Genomic DNA, 27,540 nt, shown 5'->3' with positions numbered 1-27,540 from the left:
TTTGTGATGCCATCGGACAGAAGCATAAACATTGAAAGCGAGCCGCTTTAAGTATTTTTTTTTTAATATTAAACTGAAACAAATTATTTAAAAAATGGTCAGATCCTATGTTTTTAAGCATGCTCTTTCAGAAAAAAATACTTTTAAAATTTTGGAAACGACCCCATTGAAGGGCTCGGGGCAAAAATGTGACAAGCCACAAGGAGTGACTTTTCAATCAAAATTTTTGTTTCTCATAAACTAAAATTGAAATAAACATTATAAGAGCCATTGTCTGTAAGAATCAGGCAGTTTACGGCATTTGTGATTGTTGACATTTTTTATTTTTCTTATTTTTACACATGTTGTTCCTTATCAGGAATGTAATGTTCGTGCAAAATATGAGCTTTGTCTGCCTTACCGTTTTTGAGAAATTAAAGTTTTAAATTTAGGGGGCGTGGCACATTTTTGCGTGTTTTTCAAATTTGCAGATTTTAAAGTTCTTGTTGCCTTAAGCGCACCTATAATGATTTGGATTTTTAAATTCTATACTGTTATATGGTCTTCTTAGATACTATTACAGCTGTCAAATCGGTGTCACTACGAGGGCGACGACCACGAACTCCGTTTAAAAATGACCGAAAATGAATTTTTTTACTACATTCAATGCCAATTTTCTCAAAGCGCCTTCATGATGACACCAACGTTTTTACATAAATTCCTAGCTACACTTGCATACATCAAAAATATGGAATAAAATTGGTGTCACTATAGGGGCGCCAGAAGATATTGGAACTTTTATGTGATAAATTTCACAAAAATGCAATTGTTTAAAACCTAACTACTACTCTCGCCCTCATAGCAGAGATCTGAAACTAGTTAAGTTTGATAACCAACATGTTCGTCTAACATATGAACTAAAAAAAACGGTGTCACTCCTATTACTTTCGAAAATATAATCATTCGAAATTAGTATGTTATGGAGTTGTTTAAAAAAAGACTTTTCTAATTCGAATGGCTTTTTGCACGGTTTGTTTTAAACTTTAATATACAATTACAGTAGTGACACCTAAAATAATATGTTTTTAATGCTTTTTATAAAAAAAAAAGCTTTATAAAAAGCATCAGAAACACAGTAAATCGATATAGGTACAGATGAACGTATTGTGTAATGTGCATCATAGGCTAAAATAGCAGTACTAATATTCATATTTTTCAACCATACTAATTTTTTATCTGTTATTTATTTTAAAAATGCAACTATTTATAACATAATATCTTAAATAGTTATAAACATAATGTATTATATAGCGAGCATTCAGAATCTGAAACGTAATTTGAGGATGACGTAGACTAAAACAAGAAAACATAAAAAATCAAATCACCCAGTTTCAGAAAGACGGTCAACTCTTATTGATATCTGGTAATTTTGTAGCATTAAAACTTGGGAAACTACTATTTCTTGGTATCCCGAAGAAATAGTAGAAGTTGACCATTTGCAAGTAAAGGTCAAATGCATGGCAAGAAGGATTGGAATAAATAAATTCATTTCACCGGAAAAAAAAGGCGAATATCGGTATGATAATCTAAACATTATGCACAATAGATCCACCTGTACCTATATCAAAACGAGCATTTTCTATTCAAGATAAAGAAGCTCTTACTGCCCAAAGCTGTTTATGTTAAACGTTAATTCTTTTTAATAAATTAAAAATAAATGTGGTCAAAAACACTATCTGGGTGTGATAAGATTAAATTAACAAAATACATAAATAAACCAATAAAATAAATTTAAAAAAAATAATAATAAATGAAAAAAATACACCACAACATACTAGTCTCGAATGATTATGTATCCAAAAAAAGTAGGAGTGACACTAATCTTATTAGTGCAAATGTTAGACAAACATGTTGGTTAATTAGTTTCAGATCTCTGCTATGAGGGGGCTAGTTGTATTCAGATAAGCAAATGGTCAACTTCTACTACTTCTCCGGGATACCATATCTTCCCAAGCTTTAGTGCTACAAAATTACCAGATATCAATAAGAGATGACCGTCTTTCTAAAACTGGGGGATTTGATTTTTTATGTTTTCTTTGTTTTAGTCTACGTCATCCTCAAATTATGTTTCAGATTCTGAATGCTCGCTATATAATATATTATGTTTATAACTATTTAAGACATTATGCTGTAAATAGTTGTATTTTTAATATAAATAAAAGATAAAAAAATTAGTATGGTTGAAAAAATGTAAATATTAGTACGACTATTTTAGCTTATAATGCACATTACACAATACGTCCATCTGTACCTATATCGATTTACTGTGTTTCTGATGCTTTTTATAAAGCTTTTTTTTTATAAAAAGCATTAAAAACATATTATTTTAGGTGTCACTACTGTAATTGTATATTAAAGTTTAAAACAAACCGTGCAAAAAGCCATTCGAATTAGAAAAGTCTTTTTTTAAATAACTCCATAACGTACTAATTTCGAATGATTATATTTTCGAAAGTAATAGGAGTGACACCGTTTTTTTTGGTTCATATGTTAGACGAACATGTTGGTTATCAAACTTAATTAGTTTTAGATCTCTGCTATGAGGGCGAGAGTAGTAGTTAGGTTTTAAACATTTGCATTTTTGTGAAATTTATCACATAAAAGTTCCAATATCTTCTGGCGCCCTTATAGTGACACCAATTTTATTCCATATTTTTGATGTATGCAAGTGTAGCTAGGAATTTATGTAAAAACGTTGGTGTCATCATGAAGGCGCTTTGAGAAAATTGGCATTGAATGTAGTAAAAAAAAAATCATTTTCGGTCATTTTTAAACGGAGTTCGTGGCCGTCGCCCTCGTAGTGACACCGACTTGACAGCTGTAATAGTATCTAAGAAGACCATATAATAATATAGAACTTAAAAATCCAAATCATTATAGGTGTGCTTAAAGCAACAAGAACTTTAAAATCTGCAAATTTGAAAAACACGCAAAAACGTGCTACGCCCCCTAAATTTAAAACTTTAATTCCTCAAAAACGGTAAGGCAGACAAAGCTCATATTTTGCAGAAACATTACATTCCTGATAAGGAACAACATATGTGAAAATAAGAAAAATTAAAAATGTCAACAATCACAAGCTACCTGATCCTTACAGACAATGGCTCATAATGCAAATGTCATTTGGAGAAAAGCATATTTGGTTTTAGTACTTCAGAACATAGGATGTATAAACCTTTGAACAAATATTTTTTATGAGTTGGAAATTGGCCTACTGAAAAATTCACATCATGAGGCATATCACGTGATGTCCCGAGCCCTTCAATTGTACTTTTACTCTAGCTTTTATTTTCACTTTTCGAGATTTAGCCACAACTTGTGTGCAGAACTCTCAGAGATGTGTTGAAATAAAGTTAGTGGGAAGGTTCAGATAAGTTCAACTTCTTAGAGAGGTTTTTTTGCCTTTGACTCTTTTGCGACTGCTCCAGACCGACGAGTCCCAAATAAGGTCGAAACTGCAGTCTTTGGCTGCCGTTATGGGGCTGGTCGTTATTTAGATGGAATTCCAGCAAATTCTGTCGTACTGCCGATCCGGCTGTAAAGTCGCCGCTTATAAAGTGTGTGTGTGTGTGTGTGTTTTTTTTTTTTTTTGAGATATAGAACTTTAAGTTGGCAACACTGTTTGATATGTGTGCCATTTTGATAGCTGTCACTTGTTTTGTGTTCAGTTCGGTTTGCCATTTCATCACATGAATAGACAACAAGGCGGTGCAACATGCCACACAGCGCGCGTCGCTATTGATTTATTAAAAGAAACGTTCGGTGAACGAATAATTTCGCGTAATGAACCCGTGAATTGGCCTGCAAGATCATGCGATTTAACACCGCCGGACTACTTTTGTGGGGCTATGTGGAGTCTCTGGGTTGCACGGATAAGCCACAGACGATTGACGACTTAGAAGAGAACGTTCGCCACATTAGTGACATACGGCCTCTATTGCTGCAAAAAGTGTGAAAATTGGACTTTCCAATTGGACTTTCTCCGATCCAGCCGAGATGGTCATATGCCAGAAATCATATTTAAATAAAGATGGCAAAGAATCATCTTTCGAACAAAGCAATATTCATGGCAATTAACAACATTTAACTGTTTTATTTGAACCTAAAGTTCTCTACCTCTAAAAAAACACCCTTTACCTGCAATAGTTTAAAATTAAACTTCAACAAGGGATTTAGCGAAAGCGATATTGAGGGAGAGAGCTGGTGTCACAAATCCAATAGTTGTAGATGGGGAATTAAGTTTATTTATTTTTGACTAACTTCCTGTTTTAATTTGCGATGAATGGTGAAAGATTTTTTTTTTCTCATCCCAATAAATAGATCGCGTCAGCATTAAAAGCAAAACACATCCTTTTTTCGAAATCACATTGATGTTTTTGGTTTGCTTGATGCGAAAAGAGAAGAACAACTTAAGAAATACTTTTGGTGATTGGCACTCGCATTTGTAGTTGACACTAAAACAGCAAATAAATAAATTTAAAAAAATTATATTAATTTGAATTTTTGGCATTTTGAATTCAAATTATGTTTTTCGCAATCACGAGCGTGTGTGTGGATGAATGCGCGTGTGTTTGTGAAGGCGCATGTGTGTGGGTGCGTGTTGTGTATGCAGTGCTGTGTGTGTATGTGTGTGTGTAGGTGTGTGAGTTTGTATGCGCGTGTGTCAGTAGGATATGGACGCAACCTGGAGACGGTTTTCGCTATAGGATCAGCATCGTGAGGAGCCGGTCGACGGTGGTGCTGGCAGAGGGTGCTGGTGGGAAAATAAAATGATAGCGCGCCAGAAACAGTCAAGTGAGAACAATTAGCAATCGTGATTGTTCAATAAAATGGAACAAGAATTACAAAATTATGATTGAAATGGTTTTTAAATTTTCAATGCTTACCTTTCAACTTATTTTTTAGCTCATCTCTTGCCACCTGTGCTGGTTTTATAAAGTGATTTTTTTTTTAAAAAGGGTCAACTATTACTACTGTTGTTAACTGCTTGGTGGTTTTAACCAGGGTTGAGGAATTGGAGTCGGAGTCAGACTGATTTTGAGGTGAAGGAGTCGGAGCAGGGAGTCTGTGGTTTAAAGTTCCTAGAGTCGGAATCGGCGTCGGTCATTTTACCTCAAGGTCCACAACTCTGCCAGTGCTTGCGGAGTTAGAGTCGAACTCGTTTTGGAATAAAGGAGTCAGAGTCGAAATCGTTTTGGGGTAAAGGAGAGTCGAACTCGTTTTGTGGAGTCAGAGTCGTTTTGGGGTAAAGGAGTCACAGTCGTACTCGTTTTGGGGTAAAGGAGTCAGAGTCGAACTCGTTTTGTGGTAAAGGAGTCAGAGTCGAATTCGTTTTGGGATAAAGGCGTCAGAGTCGGATGTTCTGAAATTTCCGGAGTCAGAGTCGGTCATTTTCCCTCCGATTCCACAGCCCAGTTTTTATCTTGAGTAGCAATATAGTTTCAAAATTTAGAAAATAATCAATTTGTTTTTTTTTTATATTAAAGTCGCTTTTACATTATTTTTCAGATCTAGGTTATCCTCCCAACACGGACGACGATTTCTTATTGCAGTTCCTCCGCCAGCAAAAATTCAATTTCGTAAAGGCCGAGAAGAAGCTGAAGAAGTACTACGAAATGCGTGAAAAAACGTATGAACTCTTCCAAAGTATGGATTTAGAACTGTTTAGCTCTATGCTGGATACAAAAATATTAGGACTCTTGCCATTCCGAGACAGAGAAGGAAGAGCCATAGTTTTCACCTACTCAAGTAAGAAAAAGATGAATTGTAAGATTTGATAAACACAAAAGAGTCATTTTAAATTTTAACGTCAGTTTCAGCAATTAGAGCCTGTTTACCAATGGGGTTGTTTCCTTCAGTCAAAAGTAGTACTTTTAGTCACTGAAATTGACTAGACCCAGAAAATTCTTTCATTTTCCCAACAGTTATTTTTTAATTAATTTTTTAAAATGTCCGATTTTGCAAACAAGGCGTGGTCTTGATGACGTCACAAATGATGCTCTTTGGCGCATTTTGTACGGCTTTTTCCACGTTATGATAATCAAGAAGCGAATTAAAATTGCGCTCTACGCTTGCTATCAACCATATCGTTGCCAATACACGTGAGCAAAGATGCGAATTAAGTATTTTGCTCTGTGACTGGCAACACAGAATGGCATTTCATCATTTGTGATGTCATCGGCAAGAAATGTAAATAATTAAAGCGCACCGATTTAAGTATTTTTTTAAAAATATTTAACTTAAACAAATTATTTAAAAAATGGTTAGATCCCATGTTTCTAAGCATGTTCTTTCGGAAAAAAATACTTTTAAAATTTTGGAAACGACCTCATTGTAATCCTGTTGAGGGGCGGAGACGAAATAAGCGGAGGTAGACATTTTTGTTTATGATAGTTGCAACTTATGTACAGTAAAGATTTTTACTATCTCAATATTTGAACCAACCCAAACATTAGTTGCACTTTTAGCAATTTAAATTTATTATTATTTTTTCATTATGAAATTAATTTTTTTTAAGAAATAAAAACAAACATGGTCAAAAACACAATTATATTTTGATGAAAAGTAATCTACTCTCTGCACATGGCTGCTAAGAAATTGGCAAATGTCCAAATTTGAGTACTCTATCTCATTGAAAGGGGTGAGGGGGGATTGATGTGCGTGATTCGTTCGTGTCAATGTGACTCTGCATAATTCTGTACTTTAGAGCTAGATTTTCGTAAGTTCGAAAACCAATTTATTAGTTCATTGTATGTAGAATTCTCATCAATTCCGCAGACGCAGCACAATGGCGCATGCGTCAGACAACCTTTTTTCCTCTCTCCTGTAAAGTCGTGATTGTGTGACTGACGTTGTTCTGTCTCTGAGGTACAGAATGGGGTCGTTTCCTAAATTTTGAAAGTATGTTTTTCTGAAAGAGCATGCTTAAAAACATAGGATTTGACCATTTTTTAAATAATTTGACAAAGTTTACTACTTTTAAAAAATTATTTAAGTCAGTGCGCAGACTCAATTTCATTTTCTACGCTTCTGCGTATGACATCACAAATGACGAACTGCCATTCGTTGTTGCCATCCGCGCAGAGGGTAATATTTAATTCGCATGTTTACTCACATGTTTACTCAACGATATGGTTGATAACAAGCGTAGAGCGCAATATTAATTTGCTTCTTGATTATCATAACGTGGAATTGCGGTAGAGAGCAAGAGTAAGGAGGCAAGAGCAATGGAATACGCGCTTAAGTTCATCATTTGTGACGTAATAAAGACAACGCCTTGTTTGAAAAATCGGACATTTTAAAAAATTAATTAAAAAAATATCTGTTGGGATAATGAAAGTATTTTCCGGGTCCATGTTTTTTTTTTTTGCTCATTCTATCAACTTCAGTGACTAAAAGTAGTATTTTTGACTGAAGGAAACCACCCCATTAAGCGTTTAGCATACATCTTGGATGAAAATTTATAGATGCTTCCATATCCACCTATAAACCGGATGTTTGCCTTTCCATCGGTGATCAGACAATACAAGAGCTTTAATACGAACATCCAAAATTTGAGTTTAAAATGTTCAGTCGCTTTCATGGTAAGCTTAAATTAAAAAATTACTAAAACTCCAAATGTATTTGGAGTATTGCATGTATTTAGAGTAAGAACGGGACAGCTCCAATACATCACAACAAAGTACATAAAGATACACACAAGTGAGAACTCATAAATGCTTCATTATCGAAAATACAGTCGAACTAGCTTCTGACTCAAAGGGGGGCTGCGAAATTTGCTCTTTAGAACCAAGTGCTCGTTAAAAACGACTTCGTGTAAAAACTTGGAAATTCATACATACTAGCCTCCTCCCATCTATACAGCACCAAAAGAGCTGGTTAATTTGTCTTGAACAGTCTTGTGTCTTTCTTCCGTTATTATTTTAAATAAATACTTACGGCACGGAAAACATTGTCATTTGAACCCTTGGCTTCAGAAAAGCTTGAAGTTTTTTAGCAACTAAAAGACAATCGAGTTTATTGAGGTTAATTCATTATTAAATTATTTACATTAGCCGTTATCATTCTCGTTTTCATTATTTTTTCATCTGCATTGGTTAGTGGGGGGGGGGGCACAGGGCCCGTCCCTACCCCCCAGAAAACTGAGTGTAATATTTTTTCAAAAACATTCCATATAGTTAAAGAGAAGAAACGAACGTGCCGTGCGAAAAAAGTAATTTCAAGAGGTAAAATATATTGAATTTTGGAAAAAAATCTTTCTTTTAACAAGATCCTTAAAATAAAAACTTTCGATGGTTGCAGATTATTGATCAGTTCATCACGACCCACACCTTCAATTTCTTTCATTCCCTCCTCCCCTCCTTTTCTTTTTCCCAGGCGATCTAAAAATAAGTAAGCCTTCAAAATCCTATGCTTTGGAAGTCCCCTCCCCCAACCAAAACCATCAAGAGTCTGTCAAATCTCGTTTCCAAGGCATCAATTCTAAAAAATTTCCAGGGAAAAACTATGGAACATCTCGCCTTCTACCAGCATCGAAAATCGTTTAAGACTGCTTTTTTGGAGCAAGAATTTTGAAAAATTGCTTGGGCCCTCACGTTACCAAGCATTAACATCGCGCTTTTATGACTTCAATTCCGGACACAAGGTTATAGAACCTCCCTCTAATGTCCCCCATATCGTCAAAAAATAGATTTTTAAAACGACAGTTGGTTGAGACGCTTATCACTCAGTCCTCTTTAAATAGAGTGAGCTTCCTGTATGAAATCTGAAAATAAAAAATTTACAATTCCGAAAAAAATTAAGGTGAAGAGCTTTAAATCCCTCCCCTTAGTTTCTCTGAATATCGCTTAAAAATTTTGTTTTTTAAGAATTCTATTTCAAAATGTTTTTGAGGAGAATCTCAGAGCCCCCCCCCCCCCCCCCCTCTTCTTCCATTAACAGCATCAACGTTTGGCTGCCGGTAATAGCGTTTTGAAACTTCAATATCAAAGGAGGGGGGGAGGGGTCGATTTCACTATAATTTTCAGAAGAAAAAAAACATCGTTTGGAGTCTGTCTTTGAATCCCATCCTTACCCTAACGTCAACAAATATCGCCTATAACCGCGTTTTTAAAACTTCAGTTTCTAAAAATTTCTTCAGAAGACTATCGAAACTTTCTTACCCATAACATCCCCATAGATCGTCTAAAACTGCATTCTTAGGACTACAATTTCGAAAATTTCTCCGGTGACACTTCTCAAAATTTCCGCCTGAACCCACCTTCAGATGGTGAAAATTTTAAGTGCCCCCACCCTCTCAAACAAAATACGTTTTCTATTTGAGCCATTGCTTGGAAGTATATCTTGAAAGTGATAAATTTGGGACATACATCTTATAATTTACAACTTCAAAAATTAGAAGAAAGGGCAGTCATCACTTGTTCTGAGAATTTTTGAGTATTCAGTCATCCCTAACTGTCGGTTGACTTCAGAAAGTTACTGGAAAGGATAATTTAACTGAAAGTCACTTGAAATTTTATGAACCACAAAAATATCGCTCTATTGGAACGTGTTTTCAACCATTAAAAACGATTTATGCTTCCATAGATTTAACATTGTACAAGCCAAATGTTTCTGATTTCTTCATTAAATCCATGTTCTAATTAAATCCGGGTTCGTTAGAAGCGAGTTAGGCGGTAATTGAATTCCAAGTCGTAAACAATTTTACCAATAAAATTTTCGTTCCAATCTGCAAATAGCATCATATCTTATCAAAATTTTCCTGAAATTGGTTTCATAGAAGCAAATTCTCACATAATACTGAATACAAAGAGAGAATTTTTGGAAATGAATTATCAAAACTTTTTCATGATTTCTAAAACTTTTCAAAATGTGAAGCTGTTTTCTTCTTTCGCCGAGGTCTTCAATTCTGACGATGCTGTTAATTCATTCTAGAACCATACGACCCGAAAGCCTTCAAGACTGCGGATATGTTCAAATGCTTCCTTGCGCTTTTGCATTTTGTTTCCTCATTCCCCCTGACTTCCATATGTGGTCTGAATTTCATGGGATTACCAGCATTCATGAAACCTGTTGATCTTATACCATTTTTCGTCGAAGGAAGACATTTCATTTGGATTAAGGTAAGACTATAACGCGCTTCATAATTTGAGGTTACAGAAACCAGATTCGAACTAGTACTTGATCTTAACTGTGTACAGGATTACTAAAAATAATTCATCCATTTTCTTAAAGTTATACATTTAACAGTACTTGCAAATACAAAATAATGAGAAATATATGAAAATGACTTCTAGCTCAGAAAGTTTTCTAAATTTTGTTCACCAGGTGACATCACTAGCGTTTTTATTTTATTTTATTTATTTATTTATTTTTTGACTACAACTAACGCAATGGCAATCTGTCATTGCAATGCTTTGTGCGCACACTAAAGAGCTTTCGTTTATGTACCTCACTACCAAAAACGTTAGAGCTCAAGGATCGTCTTGATATGCAGTACTGATGACCAATACCAGATCAACTCGATGAAATGTGTAGGATTAGTCAATCGACCACCTGGACGTGTGTTGGAACAAGCTGGGGAAGCACATCGAACATTTATGGAGGAAGTGGAAGCTGGGCGCTTGAAAAGATGATTAAGGTGAAAAAACAACGTAAATAAAGCACAAATATTGGAGAAAATACAGCATATAGATATTTCAAAGCTATAATGGAGTCTCTTCATCAGTGCAAAAAGCTCACCAACACAACCAGAAGTTGCGAGAGAACTGACAACAACCAAGTGGACACCGGTATTTATACCAAAGAGGGCCAACCAATAAGAATACAGGAACAAGACATCAAACAACCAATCAGCGAACAGCATGTACACTCCGGTCTCAAAGCAGGGGTAGAGAAAACCAATCAGAAGCCAGGAGACAAAAAGAGTGCGAGACACCGAAGAAGCAGGAAAGGCAATTATAGAAATTGCTTCCAAATATCATGAAAAAATGGAGTGCTGGAAAAATCATTGACAAGAGAATGAGAATTTTTCCAAATATAGTAAGCTTCCCAGAAATCGAGGTCATAAGATTTACAAATAATCTTTGCAGATGAAAAATCAAAACAGTGACCAGAATTCCAACAATGCTGAGCGATGGAAGAACGAGCAAGTTCTTTATGTTTAACATAGTTTTCGTGCTCTTTCAGACGGATCTTGAGAGCACGCTTAGTCTGTCCAACGTTAGTCTGTCCACACTTGCAGGAGATGCTATAAATACCCCAGTTGCTGTGGTAATCAATGGGGTCCATTAAGTTTGTAAATTTTATATTATTAACAGGAGAAAAAAACTATATCGAAACCAAATTTCTTCAAAATCTTTGCAACTTGATGATTAACTTTTGGATAATGAGGCAAAACAATAGTATACGAAGCATTGGAAGCAGAAACCTTTTCAGAATGAGAGGGCTTAATTGACTTATTATAAATTTAATCAATGATGCTAGGAGAATAACCACGATCGAAAGCCACTGCTTGAAAAGATGTTTAGGTGGAAGCTGGACAGTTTTTTGCACTGTAAGAAAGTTGTCTATGCTCTATGACTTCTTTGGCTAAATTATCGGCCATCCCATTTCCTTCGATATTTACATATGCCCCGGTATTCACTAAAGCCCACAAGATTTTTCTTTGGAATGGAACTTCTCGAGAAGGCTACTAATGGAGGAAGTGATGTTAGTCTCTCCATTCATCAACGCATCTAGGGCCGATAAGAAATCTAAAAGGATCATCTATTGCTTAGTAGTATCCATAGCTTGTGAGTCAGTCATGCAGATGGTAAGGCGATGGTAACTGGCGAACCAAGGTTCTTATTAGTAGAGTTGAAAATAGGAGCCCATATAGGAGCGGCATATTTAAGCACTGGTCTGATGGATGAGAGTGCAGTATGTATACTCTTTAGAGTTTGAGGTTTGAGCCCAGTAGTTTCGCAAAGCTTTCTTATAATTTTTCGTCTTCTTAGAGCTCCATTTGCAGTTTGTTCGATGTGCCTTGTAACCGGAGCTCAGGGTCTAAGATGACACCAAAGTAAGATGGGAGACTAACCTTTTTTGATTTCAGAGTCCTTAAGAGCCAGTTTTTATAAGAGTCGGGCAGGTCAGATAAATGCCATTTTTGATTTCGCTAAAAATTTTACAGTGGTTTCTTCGAATGATTTTAGAAGACACATATTTTTTCCTTTCTTCCAAAAAAAATTTTTGTGCCCACAAAAAATTCCGAAAGTTGGTCCCAACTTAAGGTTTTTCTCAAATCGACATTTTTTAATATTCAATTATCTCAGCGCATAGAGCATCAGCAAAAGTAATCTTTGTGATTACAACATGGTATTTAGTGCCTCAAAGGAAATATATCGTAAATTTTATGGCTGACCTTCAGTGGACCCTGGCAGGGGTGGCTAAACTGTGCAGAAGAAGGTGGAAATGTGTCATGTTTGGGGCATCCTGATTCCATGCCCTGAGGTTTAACCATAGTTTTTGTGAGCAATTTGTGTAGTGATATACTATATAAATTATTAAATAGGCTCATTAAATGCATGGTTAATGCTCACTGCTGCGAAAAAATAGCAGTTTTGTCATCAAAATATGATAAAAAGTGCTTTTTAGGGGCCTGTATCTCGGTGCACTGAGGGTCAGTATAGAACTTACTGCCCGCATTTCAAAATAGAGTATGTGTATTTTCACAATCAAGTGACAGAACTATGGGCAAATTCATTTCAAGAACACAATACGTATTTCAAAACAGTAAAATTAACTATTTAGTTTTCAATTCAATCAACGTATCCGGGTTTAAACTTTCCTCCAGGAACTTCCAGATACTATTTAAAAAACGAGCATGATCAAAAACTTACCATAGACTATTTCCCCCAAAAATTTTTTTGGAAGAAAAGAAAAAATACATTTCTTCTAAAATCTTTAAAGGAATCCACCATAAAAATTTGAGCAAAATCAAAAATGGTGTATATCCGAACACCCCATTTCTGCCGTGTTATTATAAAAACTGGCTCTTAATCTTGATAGTAACGTTGAAAGTTTTTGCATGTTAGGGGAGAAAATGCAGTAATTGGTCTTGTCAGCATTGCTGGTCAATTTGGGCTCTTCTGAAAATTCGCCGATGCCCTTCAGAGTAACGTTTAAAGCCATTTCCAAATCTGTAATAGCTTTGTGTGAATGCCAGAATGCCAAGCATATATCGTCAGCGTAGCATACTGCATTTGTGCTAGGGGAAATGAAAGGCAGTATAGCGTTCATAAAAAAGAGAAAGAGGAGGTCTCTTCGTTGTACGAGTAATACTCTGGAATAATAAGTATTTCGTAAACAAATGAATCATTTTTATTAGCACTGCATAATAGGGGGAGAGGAAACGATCAGGTTTTTTTTTTAATTAAATATTTTGAATGTTTTCTGATAGCGTTGGAAATTTGAGTATTGATGTACTTATTAGGCATTCAAAACTTGAATGATAAAAGAAATATTTTATATTTTATGTATCGTTCATTTGGAAGAAGAGTGCCACAGTACGAAGAAATGAAATTTTACAGGAGAAGCGCTTGAAGTTGAAGTCTTCAGGCAATTTGCATTAAGAAAAGTAAGTTTGCTGTGCTCTCCAGTGGTTAATATTAAAACAAAAAATCTGTCATTATTTTCCAAAGAAGATAACGTTATTTGAAAGCCTTTAAGCGAAAAAAAAAGAAAGAAAATTGAAAATGTCGTATTGTGGGACTCTTTTTCCAAACGAGCGATATACCCTTGGCATAACAAATGGCCAACATCAGGCTATTAGCGAACAAATTCTTGACGGTATCGTCAGAAACGCCCAGAACGTTTTTCATCCACCAGGATACCGATTAGTCTGAATTGATTCGTAAGTAGCCTAGTATCGGCCCTTTTCGATGACTGTTTTCCGTATTTTCGTTGGTACAATTGATACGCCTCTTTGTACGTTTAACCACCTAGTTTCCAGAAAACGATGATTGTTCTTTCTTCCAAGAAGAGCATTTCTTCAAGCACCTGAGAATGAAATCGTGTCTTCATTGAAATAGATTGTTGTTTTTGGAACACCCTGTGTGTAATTTGAAGCAGTTATAAGCAATGAAACACTGATTAAGTTTTACACTATTATAAATAAAGGGTGGTTTTTTTTTTAGAAGTAGAGAACTTTAGGTTCAAATAAAACACAGTTAAATGTTGTTAATTGCCATGAATGTTGCTTTATTCGAAAGAGGATTCTCTGCCATTTCTATTTAAATATGATTTCTAGCATATGGCCACCTCGGCTGGCTCAGAGAAAGTCCAATTTTCTCACTTTTTGTAGCAATGGAGGCCGTATGTCGGTGATAAGGTGGCCAGTGTTCTTTTCCAAGGCGTCAATCGTCTGTGGCGTATCGGTGTAGACCAGAGACTTCACATAGCCCCACAAAAGGTAGTCCAGCGGTGTTAAATCATATGATCTTACAGGGCAATTCACGGGTCCATTACGCGAAATTATTCGTTCACCGAATGTTTCTTTCAATAAATCAATTGTGACACGCGCTCTGTGGCATGTTGCACCGTCTTGTTTTCTATTCATGATGAAATGACAAACTAAACTGAACACAAAACAAGTGACAGCTATCAAAATGGCACACATATCAAACAGTGTTGCCAACTTAAAGTTCTATATCTCTAAAAAAATGCACCCTTTACAACAAATAACCATTCTGCCTTGAAGAAAAGTTTTATGAAATACAATCTTTACTCAACGACCACATAGACAACTAGAATAATATTAAAAATATAATAGCAGTTTAAATTTTGATATCGTGAACTCAAATTATGTTTTTCGCAACCATGAACTGCCATAGGACCCTATTCACAATCCTCTTTGGGCAAAAACATTATCCAGCACGAAACAAACTTCGCGGGCATGTCCCTTCTCATGCGCAGTGGTGTGCGTGTGTGTGTGTGTGTGAAGGCGTTAGTGTATGTATAGGAGTGCGTGTGTGCGCGTGCATGTGTGTGTGTGTGTGACATGGATGCCACCGCTTAGGAGGAACGCAATCCGGTGGACAGAGCTGCTTGTAGTGGCCCAGAACCATAGGAGCAGTACCTGTAGTGGACGGTGGGGCTTACACATGACACGGTTCCAAAAATCATAGGAGCGTCAACTTAGGTCAGATATGGTTGATACACAATTTATTGATTTTTGAACAAATGACGGTGGTAATAACAGTGAACGCCAATAATTTTCAAATGCTACTAATACATTGCAAAGCAACTAAAATAATTCATTTCTTTCCTTTCAGAATTCTTGTCCGTTTAGAGAACAGAGAATAGATTTTTTCAACGAGCCTTCTCTGATGCACTACCTGTGGCTGAGTTTAAGACCTTTTTTGCCTTCAAAACTTACTCAAAGGGTGAGTATATTACCTTAAGTACTTTACATCTGCAATAATCTTTTACACGCTATTGAAAGCAAAATGTTAAGCTTTGGCCGAAAAATATCAATTTTAAACATAATACCCAATTTTGGTGGAAAAAACCGGTAGAATTCAGCTCTGGATCGACGCCATAACTCCTCCATTAATGCGCCTCCGGTTGCAGAACTTCTATGTGGGGATGGCTTGAGGGAGAAGTTATGACACCAATGCGTAAAAAAAATACTGTCGATGTTTTCCTGGAATAGGGCCCACTGTTTAAAATGCAGAATAACCTTAATACGAAGACAGATTGATTATAAGTAAATTTACGATATTGGCCAACTGCTGGTCTAAATGATTTGATATTTCACCAGAACAGTCGAGAGTTCATCGGATTTCGTTTGGAGAAGGAAAAAAATATCCTCAAACTGTGCCGACAGATGGCGCTATTAGGGTAATTTAAGGGGAAACGCTTGCTAAAGGGTTACATGACTGCGAGAAAGCTATGCTACTGAAGACATATGGTTGAACAATAGAAAATTATGGTACTAAGAACGTTACACATGTGCAACTTTTACAACAAACATCCTTCTGTGAAAAATGAAATTACAAAAGTGAGTGAAACGGAGGTGACTGAGTTTGCAATCTCTCAGACTTGGGCCAAGCATGGTAAACCATATCGAAGCATACTTTAAACTGAAAATGAACAAATGAACTAGATAGTTCATTTGTAGAACTTTATTTTCTGTAATAGTCGCTGTAGCTTCGTCAATATTCAAGCTACCGACATTCTGAGCACAGTTCCCAGATCCTTAAATTTCTCACTAAATTTGGCGAATTTCCTTACAATGTCACCCGAATTTAAGACCTTATGGTTCGCTAACGGGGAGGCGATGTCAAATGATTTATGCATAAAAACATGTTCACTAAACTCTTTCTGTTCTAACTAATTTTAAAATACTAATTACTATACTATTCGTGTGGATTCCCTGACAAGAATTAATATCATCCATGTCTATGAAAAATAGAATTGAACCCGAAATAATGTTTTAAAATTATTAAAATGAAAGATGTTACGGGGCTGAAGTTTAGCACTGAAAACAGGACAAGGGGTTATGTTTTAAGCTATTTAAATCTCAGGCTAGCATGGATATTAGGAAAAATTATTATTTTAGCAGGGTAGTGGAACCTTGGAAGTTTACCGGAAGAGGTGGTAATGAGCATGGGAGTAGATAGTTTTAAGAGGGCCACTGATCTTCACTGGGGATTGTAAATTGCCTAGGACCAGTCTAGCTGGGCTCAGAGCCTGTTGCTGGTCGTCACTTTTGTATTTGTATTTGTATTTGATATTAACTCTTCTCAAAGCCATGTTTTTTCGGGTTTTAAGTGATTTATACTGGTTTTTGCTAGTAAAAAGATTTGCATTAATATTTTTATATATAAAATTGCTTATAAGTAAAAATATTTTGAATAAATCCTTTTCCGCAATATTTCGCAATAAGTTAGCCCTGTTTGTATTGTTGTAATACCTCGATAAATTCAAATGGCTATATAAAGACCTTTTAGATGATTATCTCGCATTTGCGTATTGAAAGGCATTAGGAAAACTCATATCAGGCAGCTTAATACGGGATAGATAATGTGCTACACGAATCACCTCACTTTCTCGTTTCTCTGAGCATTGAATAAATATAACTCAGGGTTAAGAGCCCGAGATCTTCCTCTAAAATAAGATATGAGTTGAGTATAAAATAAATATAAAATATGAAAAAAAATTCAATGAAACTTTGGTTTATAACAATCCTACATGTTCTTTGACTAGAAAATGTTGTGTTTTTCTGGAAGACGATGCATTTAGGAGAGTCTATTTAAAAAAAAAACCCATAGCAATAAAAATGTTTTTTACTGTAGAACATGCAAGTTTTAAGGATGTAATAAATTTCGGACAGTTTCGCTCAAGTGCTCATTCACTATAATAATAATAACAATAATAATAATAATAATAATCATCATCACAATTCGGGATGCGTAGATTAATCGGCATTATTTGCCGACCTGACAAATTTTGCCGATTAATCGGTGGAAAAAATATTTTCCAAAATAAATATTTTTAACTGTTCCTTCAACAAGAAACTATGATGAATATAATAAATAAATTTGACTTTCAGCAAACATTACTATAGGATTTAGTGGTGAGAGTGTAGAGTGAAACAAAACAAATAGTTTAGAAAGTGCGCAAAACTGGATGAATATTAAAAAATAACGCTCACAGCAGATATTCACATGACACTATTTTGAATAATAATTTTGAAGTTTCAGGAATTTTAAATTGAAAGGAGAAAAACATTAGTGTTAGAAAATCCTCACCCGCTCCTCTAACCAGATATGTACGATAAATAAAAAACTTTCAATCCATATCCATATCCTCGGCAACAACACCCCCACTCCCCAATCTCTCTCCCACTCTTTTCACATCACTTCCCTTGCAGCTACATTTCGTTTTTATGTTAGTAATATTGTTTCTACTTAACTTTTGAAGGATCAAAATGTAACAGAAATACCCGAATGTTGTATAAGTTCCCACTGCAACCTCCCTTTAACTCTCTCCAACGAAAAATAGAAAGTTTCCTAATACTTTTGTTTGTTTTCTTAAAGAAATCAGGATCTTTTTTTCTCAGTTTATGTTCTGATACTCTCAGTCTAGCTTTGATGGCGCAACATTTTTTTATTTCAGTTATTTTGCTCCTTCTAACTGTATGTATGATTACATCAAACATTTTACAACTTGTTCTTTAAATTATTAATTTTTGATTCAACAAAAAAGTAATTATTATTAAATATCTTTTGATCAAAAAAATTATGTACGTACTTTATTATTAATATTACTACTTACAAACAGATGGTTTAAGTAAAACAATTTCATATTTATTTTTTTCCATTCTAAATAAATATACACATCTATACAATGTCGCAACATTTTAGCTCTAAGAATTTGGGTTAATTTTGAAATTATTTTGGGAAAATTAAGAAAGTGAAGAAGAATTAACCATTTCTTAGAAATCAACTATAAACCAATTATAAAGTCGAAATTATGAAAGAAAAAAAAATGATGGAGAAATTGGTAGCATTAAAAATAAACATTATGATCATTAATTGGCCCTGCGGATTAATCGGCCGATTATCAGCAACCGATTAGTATCGGTAATCGGCCAATTTCCTTATCATCGCATCCCTAATAATAACAGTAGAAAAAAAATAATAATAGTAATCATAATAATAATAATAGTAATAATAATAATAATAATAATAATAATAATAATAATAATAGTAATAGTAATAATAATAATAATAATAATAATAATAATAATAATAATAATAATAATAATATGTTTTAATTTTAGTTACATTTAAGTGGACCGGAGCCTGTGTCTAGTGTCTACGACCCATCCATCATACCAAATGAACTTGGTGGTACTATGGGTCCTTTGGAAAATGACAGCTACAAAGAACAATTTCTGGAATACGTTAAGAAACTCAAAGATGAATCTCACTGCTTTCGAAAGAAATCTTATAATCATCCCAGTTAACAATTACTGCTGCAACTCAAAGAATAAATAGCCACAGCAAAAGCGGTACCTACGATCAGATAGATCTGTTGGTACAACTGTCAAGGCGTCAGAGCTGAATGAGCACAAAACTCGGAAGGAAATAGTCACTGTTTGACTACGGTTGCTTTGGAATTGGCAAACGGCCAATTGAGACGATTCAAAGAACAATTTTTGGAATACGTTAAGAAACTTGAAGAAGAATCTCAGTTTTCAAAAGAAGTCTTAATCAATTGAAAACATACCTTAAATTAGACAATTTTAATTTAGATAATTCTAATTTTAACTAGGTAAGAACGAATATGTCGCTTTTAGGCTTGTTTTCGTGTAGGTTGACCACTGTAGAATATCTTGATCATTATACTACTAAACACTCAAAACACTCGTTCTAAGAAAACAGCAATATTCATTTTAATGTTTGCATTTTAAAAGCATTACTTATGAGAAGTAAAGGGTGTTTTTTTAGAGGTATAGAACTTTAGGTTCAAATAAAACACCGTTAAATGATGTAAATTGCCATGAATTTGGCTTTATTCGAAAGATGATTCTTTGCCATTTTTATTTAAATGTGATTTTTGGTATATGGCCACTTCGGCTGGTTTGGAGAAAGTCTAATCGGGAAGACCAATTTTCTATCACTTTTTGCAGCAATGGGGGCCGTATGTGAGTGATATGTGGCGATGTTCTCGTCCAAGGCGTCAATCGCCTGTGGCTTATCGGTGTAGACCTAAGACTTCACACATCCCCACAAAAAGTAGTCCAGCGTAGTTAAATCTCATGATCCTGCAGGCCAATTCACGGGTTCATTAAGCGAAATTATTCGTTCACCGAACGTTTCATTCAATAAATTAATTGTGACACGCGCTGTGTGGCATGTTGCACCGTCCTGTTGTCTATTCATGATGAAATGGCAAACCAAACTAAACACAAAACAAGTGACAACTATCAAATTGGCCCACAGATCAAACAGTGTTCCCGATTTAAAGTTCTATACCTCAAAAAAAAAACACCCTTTATAATCCTCAATATTTTTCATGCTTCCTGATTTTTCACTGTGTAGTTTAACAGAAATTCTGAATGTTTTTCTTTTCTTTGTCCAATAAAAATAAATAGCTGTACTTGCTTCGTTATGACCAAAAATTGTTTCCAACTACACTACCTAAGTCGAAGACTTAATGTAAATTTGTAATCCCTAACGTTACATAAAGGAATATTTAAGGACTTAAATGAATATTTAACAAAGAATGTAATACACAGAGACAAATCAGCTGTTTTACGACCCCTTGCTATTATTGATATATACCTATATGCATACCCAAGTTTTACACTATTTATCATTTTTACTTTCTTCTATATCTAATATATAGAAGCAAGTATTGGATTCGTGCAAATTTTCGAATTTCGAATCATGACGGATTCGAACGTTTTGAGGTGTGCTGAGTCCATTTCGACTATTTTGGGAAAATGTCTGTCTGTCTGTGTGTATGTGTGTCTGTGTGTATGTGTGTATGTGTGTCACGTCTGTGTGTGACCAGTTTTTTGTGGCTGCTCTACAGCAGTGGCGGATACAGCCGGCGGGCAACCGGGCATTTGCCCGGTGGGCCGGTCATGCTTGGGGCCGATCAACTATCAGCAAAGTCTTTCGGGCCTGTCTACTAACAGCAAAATGTAAATTTTGCGCGCATGTGTTTAGAATAACGCAAATTCGCAAAACACAGTCTCTGCTCCTCTTTACGTATGGGCTAAAGCTGGCGGGTGGAGGGAGGTAGGGCCGTCCCCACAAGAGGGGGGGGAGGGGGAATTTCTGAAATGGGGCTGCCCAGGTCCTGATTACCACACAGGCTGATTAGGCCTAGGCCTGGGGCCCCATGTTCCTAAGGGACCCCAAAATTTTTTAAAGAATTATGCATAGCATTGCAACGATATGAAAATCACATGTATTTTTTAAAAAATATGACTTATTAATTGGAAAAAACTTCTTTGAAAGGAAATTTTTAATCATTCTGCCAGTAACGAATTTACTTGATCACGATTATGAGGGGGCCCAAAGAGGATTCATAAATGCACATAAGTGATTTATACATAGTTGTGTGATTAGACAAAGAGGCCTCCAAAGGTCGAGCTCTGGGGACGCCAATATATTTTTAGCGGTGTAATAAAAATAAATGAATAAATTAAAAACAGGGAAACCTTAGCGGTCGTAAAAAGTTAAGATACCTTTGGTTTCTTGGACGCTTTTATTTATAAATGACAGTTCACAATTGCTATACAATGCAATTTACAACAAAGGCCGACGTGAGGTCATGTCAGCTTAGTTAGAGAATAGGGGCCCGGCTCGGAATTGAACTCGTGCAGAGGGTAAAATATCCTAATAGTGAAAGGTGTAGAAGGAGGCTTGTGAAAAAATTGACCTTTGTCATTTTTCCCCAGATCCGTTTTTGCTTTCGGCGACCCTCCTTTTAACAATTGGAATAAAAGTGACAAAATATTTTTTCCGTAAAATTATTTAAAAATATGCAATTTTAAAATACCATTGAGGGGCATCCAGTTTCGAAAATTTGCTGGAAGAAAGTACTCGAACCTCTTCCATTTTTTTAATATTCTTAAAGATGGTTTAAAACTGTTTTTAAATTAACAGTATCAAAAATCTTCTGGGAAAGTGCCCCGTCTCCTCCTCTCTCTCGGCATCATCAATGAAGAACGTTTTAAATCTCGTTTTTAATGCTTCAATTTCAAAAATTTTCCGGGGTGAGCCTCCTGAAAACTCCTTTTCCTAACATCACTGAAGGTCAGCAAAAATTTCGTTTTTGGAACTCAATTTTCAAGTAACTGCCGGTGTCCTAGTCTTTACCAAAAAAGGCTTTTAAGACTTCAATTTGAAAATTTTCTGGTGGATGGCCTTGGAATCTATCTCGACTTAAAATCACCAAGGATCGTCTAAAACTGCGTTTTCAGCACTAATATATTTTAAAAAATTTCAGAGAGCCCTCGGAACCGCTCGTCGTACCATCTACTCGAAGATAATTTAAAATTCTGTTTTTGGATTTCCACACTTCTGAAAAACTGCAACAGGAGAAACTCTGAACCTACACTCCCCTAACATCACCAAATATTGACTAATATTGAGTTTTTAAGACTACAATTTCGAAAATTTTCCGGGAGAGAGGCCCCCGAACCCCCCTATTTCAGGCTCAATGTTAATCTTTCCATTAAGTTTATATTGCTAATACTTTAATGACTACCAGAAGCCAGAAAACTCTCGCTCTCTTTATGTCGGTACATGCGTTTGAAAAAATATTAAGAGACGGCCAAACTCGTACCCGACCCCTTCCACCAGGTTTTTGACCTCGCATCGAGTCTGGGTGTCGTCAGGATATGGCAGTATAAAACAGGGAATGTTTATGACAGTCCCAGTAATTTACAGGGCAATCAAGTTATTTCTGTTATGACTGCAGAAAAGGACATACTAGCCAAGAAGTGTTATCATTAAGGAAATATTCAATCAAGTTCCGGGCATTATAAAACTACTTAAATGGACAATTACAATCACAATTTTCCCCCAAAAAAAGGTTTAGCTAATACTGTATCAATTTGTTCACCATTAAAGCGCAGAAGTGTTCCTATCTGTTAAATTTTGTTTAAATAAAACATATTTAGTTGTTAAGAATAATTTCCTCATATTTAAGTGATATCCCAATCGTTAGGTAAAATTTAATATCCATAAGAGCTATGAGGCCGCTACACCTCCTAATGCCAGGGCCGATTTTTTCAACCAATCCGCCACTGCTCTACAGCAAAAACTCGAAATCGAACGAAATTTGGTACACATATGTGCCCCTATGTGAACTTGTGCCATTGGTTTTTGGCGCAAATTCCTCTAAGGGGGGTGGAGCAATGGGACGTTTTTTGAGTTACGCGTGCTTGCTATTCCTCAGGAAGTAACTGGCAAAATCAAACAAAATTTGGTCCATATGTTGCCATTAACAGGAACAGGTGCTGATTCAATTTTGGTGTCAATAACTCAAACGGGGGTTGAGCTATGGAACGTTTTTTGTCGTCAATTGTGACTGCTGTATCTCAAGAAATAATGAACGGAATGAAAGAAAAATTTATCGGCAAGTAGCCCTTAGTGGGTATAAGAGCTGATTTTATTTTGGTGTCAACAGCTAAAAAGTGGGTAGCGCAATCGCCCGTTCTTTTTTTCCATTGTGAGTGCCCTATCTCAAGAAGTAATGCTACGTTCTGGTTGAAATTTGGAATATATGTGAATACATATGTAAACAGGCTTTGGTTCAATTTTGACGCCAATCGCTCCAAGAGGTGTGGATTTTTTTTTTTTTTGAATAAAAATAGCTTTATTAATGCAAGAATAAGAAAGATAAATCGTGATAGATTGTCGACTGCGTATTTCTCGTGATTTTAAATGTATGGAAATGATCGGAAATATTATCTCAATGATTTAAAATTTTTCACTGTTGCCATCTTATGTTTGTTAACAAATAAAATATTTGTAATTAATTCAAGCAAGGCTTTTAAAATAACTTTCAATTTTCGCTCTTTGCTTTGCTTTTGCAATAATTCAGACATTGGGATGGTCGTCAAGTTTTTGCATGTGTAATTTTGTTTTTGTTGGGAATATTGCTTCCTCGTCAAACATGGGGAGGGACCAGAAAAAAAAGAAAAATATAGAAGAAAGTTTCGTGATGGCCACAACATACTAGTTGTTCTAGAGGTTGACTCATTTGTTTAAATAAAACGTACAAATCTTCGATATTCACGATTTTCTTCGTCCATTACAAAATTCGCATTGAATACTAATAGTATTCGGAGGACAGCGGTATGTTTTCAGTCATGAAATAATAGTACCAATTATAGTAATTAATAATGTAAATAATTTGTAAAATTTCTCGGAAAATTAAAAAATTCAATTCCCTAAAATATGTTTCTCACAATATTTACTTATACTAAATGAGATTTTAAAAAAAAAGAGATTCTTTCTCGATTACAGTAATACATTTAATTAATTTGTATTACAAACGAGCTGTGCACTATGAAATTCCACAGACTCTACTAATATGAGTCATAAGTTTTGCAATATTTGACAAATGAGAATTTTTGCAACGTACCCTTAGTTGCGTGTATGTTGCGTGAGATAACCATAGTGCGCAAAGTAACCAATAAAAAATACCAACCTTTCAGCTTAATTTTCTCACAGTATCCTTGAGTTCTGGTACTAAAACTGAAGTGGACATATTACAAATGTGCGACCAAACCAAGTTCATTGGAGAACTTTGACTTTATGAGTTCGAGTTAGGCCATAATGCAGCCGAGGCAACTCATATCACATTCTGTGCTAAAGGTGAACGTCGGGTGGCCATATCACTTATAACATTAACTAGCAAAAATACCCGGCGTTGCCTGGGTCAGTAATAATTGTGAGAAACAATCGATACTTTCTTTCGTTTTCTGTTTCAACTGAAAGAACTCAAAACTCACCGCTTTGACGTGCTTAAAAATCGAGCTTCTTCCTTACCCATAATTAACCTCTTTAAAAGTAAAATAGCAATAAGTATAAAGAACAAACGAGTAGTCATTCAGAAACGAAAGCACGAATTGAAGCACATAAAAATTTGAAGAATTTCCAAAATATGAACTAACAAGTATCACTAAAAAAACCGTGCGCTTTATTTAATTAAATAGTACACACACACAAAAAGAAAAAAAAAGCTCCCTATGTTTCCCTGAGTGTGCAAAAAGTAGAGTTTCCAAATGTTTAACTGATTTTAAACTCATGTTTGCTCCGGAGAAGCCTTGATTCAAAATTTTCATTACGATTACTTTTAATATTGCTGTTGTAAGGCAACGAATTTTCGTAACAGTGGGTTTTATATTTAATCATTTAATGTGGAAATGACATGACATTTACTGTTTTCGATCACGACGTTTCTGCTGAAAAGTAGCAATTGATTAGATAATGTTTCGGTGAATATCTATGCAAATTAGATAAACACAATAGCATACTGACAACCAATGTGTTCTCATGAAGAAAATTTGAAAAAAACCTTTCATTTGATGACAGAATACTTTAAACTTTTTGATTTGCATTTTAAAAGAAGGAAAAATAGCCAACTGACTCGAAAACCTTCAAAATAGATCTTGGTCTTCAAATCAGTAGAAATTAGTTGCAGCACTTGAGGAGTTTACTTTCAAAACGGATTATATCCACTTTTTAAAAATACCTATTTTTTTTCGTTTTTTGAATCTCTTACATATCCCCTATCTCTAATATATCGACCCAAGAATTTCTTTCTGCTCGAAGTGTTTCTAATCTACTGTTTTGTTCACAGGTGTTTATTAAAATGCGCTCCTTAGAAAAATGAATAGCCATTTTTTTCCTGGGGCCTATGTGGTAAAACACATGAATAGATACGTCAGTCGTTCCAAGTGGCGTCGCAAGTTTGTATGAAGGGATTCATATGAAATTTTTCGAAATTTAAGACCGAAAAGCGCAGTTTTAGGCCCTTTCATGTGTGTTCATACATATATTTTTTTTCTTCATCATGGGAAGGGAGGGTATGATTCCCCTCTTCCTCCTTAGCTACGCCATTGGTTGTACCAGTGAAGATACGGAAAACAGCCATCAACAAGGGCCAATTCCAAGCTACTTGTGAACAAATTTAGAGAAATTGGTAACGGAGCGGAAGAAAAACGTCCTAAACGACCACTGACATCTGACAATTCCGTCAAGAGTTAGTTCATAGATAATCTGATCTCAAAACGATGGTTATTCCTTTTTTTTTTTAAAGGAAGCATTGCTTCAAACACCTATGAAAGAGATCAATACATTACTGTTTTCATAGAAGTGAATTGCTATTTTTGGCACAACCTGTATCATAGATACTTGTTATGTTAAATCTTAGCCTTGGTATGCTTTCTTTTGCTAAGTTCGTTCTTTGCCGACTTTCTAGTAGAATGCTTTGTGTTTTGTCGTTCTCCCGAAAAGGAGCATTGCTAGTTTAGAGAAGGGTTTTGGTTCCTAATCTTGAACAGGTAATAGGTTAGCTTTTAATGATTATTGCAGTTATCTTTATCTTTACTAATAATAAAGCTGAAAGTCTGTCCGGAGGATGTCTGGATCTCTGTGATGCGCATAGCGTCTAGACCGTTCGGCCGATTTTCATGAAATTTTGCACAAAGTTAGTTTGTAGCATGGGGGTGTGCACCTCGAAGCGATTTTTCAAAAATTCGATGTGGTTCTTTTTCTATTCCAATTTTAAGAACAAAAATATCATAAGATCGATGGGTAAATTACGAAATTATTATAACGTGGAACCGTAACATGGGCGCAAGCCAATTGGCGAGATACGAAAGTATCATAACGTGGAACCGTAACATGGGTACAAGCCAGTTGGCGAGAAAATTCCCCATACATTATCTGTAAATATACAGGCGAACAAAAAGATCTTTTAATTTTTCTATTACGGGCAAAGCCGTACCACTAGTAATGTATAAATTATGTACATAATGTATAAAGAATATTTATATGCAAATTAGTCTTGCTTTCTAGTTAAATATAACCCGCTTGCTTAGAATATGGACAAAATAATACTCTTTAAAATACGAGCAAATTACTCCTTCCCCTTCTCCTGATGCTTTAGCTTTACCATCATGATTTCATCTAAACGACGTAAGTCTATTATGGTGATGGTGAAATTGATCTATCGTTTGATTTATAGTATTAGAGTCAATTGGATAAATGCCTTGATAAGGAGTGTTCGCTATTACTCGCATTGTTTTAAACTCATTCAGAAGCTTTAGTTTCCTCCTCACTTTACTTTCGATCGAAAAATGTTTACTTTAACTACGACTTTTCTAACAAATACAGCGAACCTCAATTGCTGCAATTTAACTAAAGGTCAATGCTGTAGAAGAAACTGGAATGATTCGCTATCGACGACAGTTTTCCTGTTAAAACAAATGAAGGATGATGAATAAAGATTGTTTCTCCATAACTAACAAAAAAAAGTTAGTCTTTCAATGGAATCACCCAAATCCTACTTTGGGATATGAGACACAATTTAATTTTATATCTTAAGGAAAGATTCACGAAACAATAAACATATAAAATAAATTTAAACCTCTTATTTTGAATTTAAAATATTGCTGTTTTCTTCCTATTGCTCTACTCTCAGTGCAAACCAGATGAACAATACTATACAATAAAGATAACGTACTATAAATGTTATAAATACAAAAAATGAAATAAAAAACGAAAGATTTGTGGTTTCCGTCCTTTTCTTGCTCACGGCAGAATACTGCTCCGAAACATGTTTTTTAAATCCATAGAAAAAAAATCGCGTTTTTAATGAACCAGTTGCAAACATAAATCTAGATAATAACAATCATTTAAATATAGACAATAATCCTTATAATCCTTTTCAATATCATGTTTGAATAGTTAGTCAAAT

General features: G+C 35.2%; 1 protein-coding gene across 3 annotated transcripts in view; it reads left to right on the top strand.

The window, feature by feature from the left end:
* Window positions 1-20,351, top strand: part of LOC129218573 (clavesin-2-like) — a 37,544-nt gene extending 17,193 nt beyond the window's left edge. For all 3 annotated transcript variants that reach the window (XM_054852885.1, XM_054852884.1, XM_054852883.1), the window contains exons 3-6: window positions 5,548-5,787; window positions 9,973-10,160; window positions 15,354-15,464; window positions 18,869-20,351. In XM_054852885.1, the coding sequence (XP_054708860.1) occupies window positions 5,548-5,787; window positions 9,973-10,160; window positions 15,354-15,464; window positions 18,869-19,054 (725 nt within the window). In that variant the 3' untranslated portion in view covers window positions 19,055-20,351. The remainder of the gene's footprint in view (window positions 1-5,547; window positions 5,788-9,972; window positions 10,161-15,353; window positions 15,465-18,868) is intronic.
* The last annotated feature ends 7,189 nt before the right edge of the window (window positions 20,352-27,540 follow it).

Source organism: Uloborus diversus, chromosome 3, assembly GCF_026930045.1.
Source record: "Uloborus diversus isolate 005 chromosome 3, Udiv.v.3.1, whole genome shotgun sequence".
Taxonomy (NCBI): domain Eukaryota; kingdom Metazoa; phylum Arthropoda; class Arachnida; order Araneae; family Uloboridae; genus Uloborus; species Uloborus diversus.
This window is presented reverse-complemented; position numbering and strand designations above follow the sequence as displayed.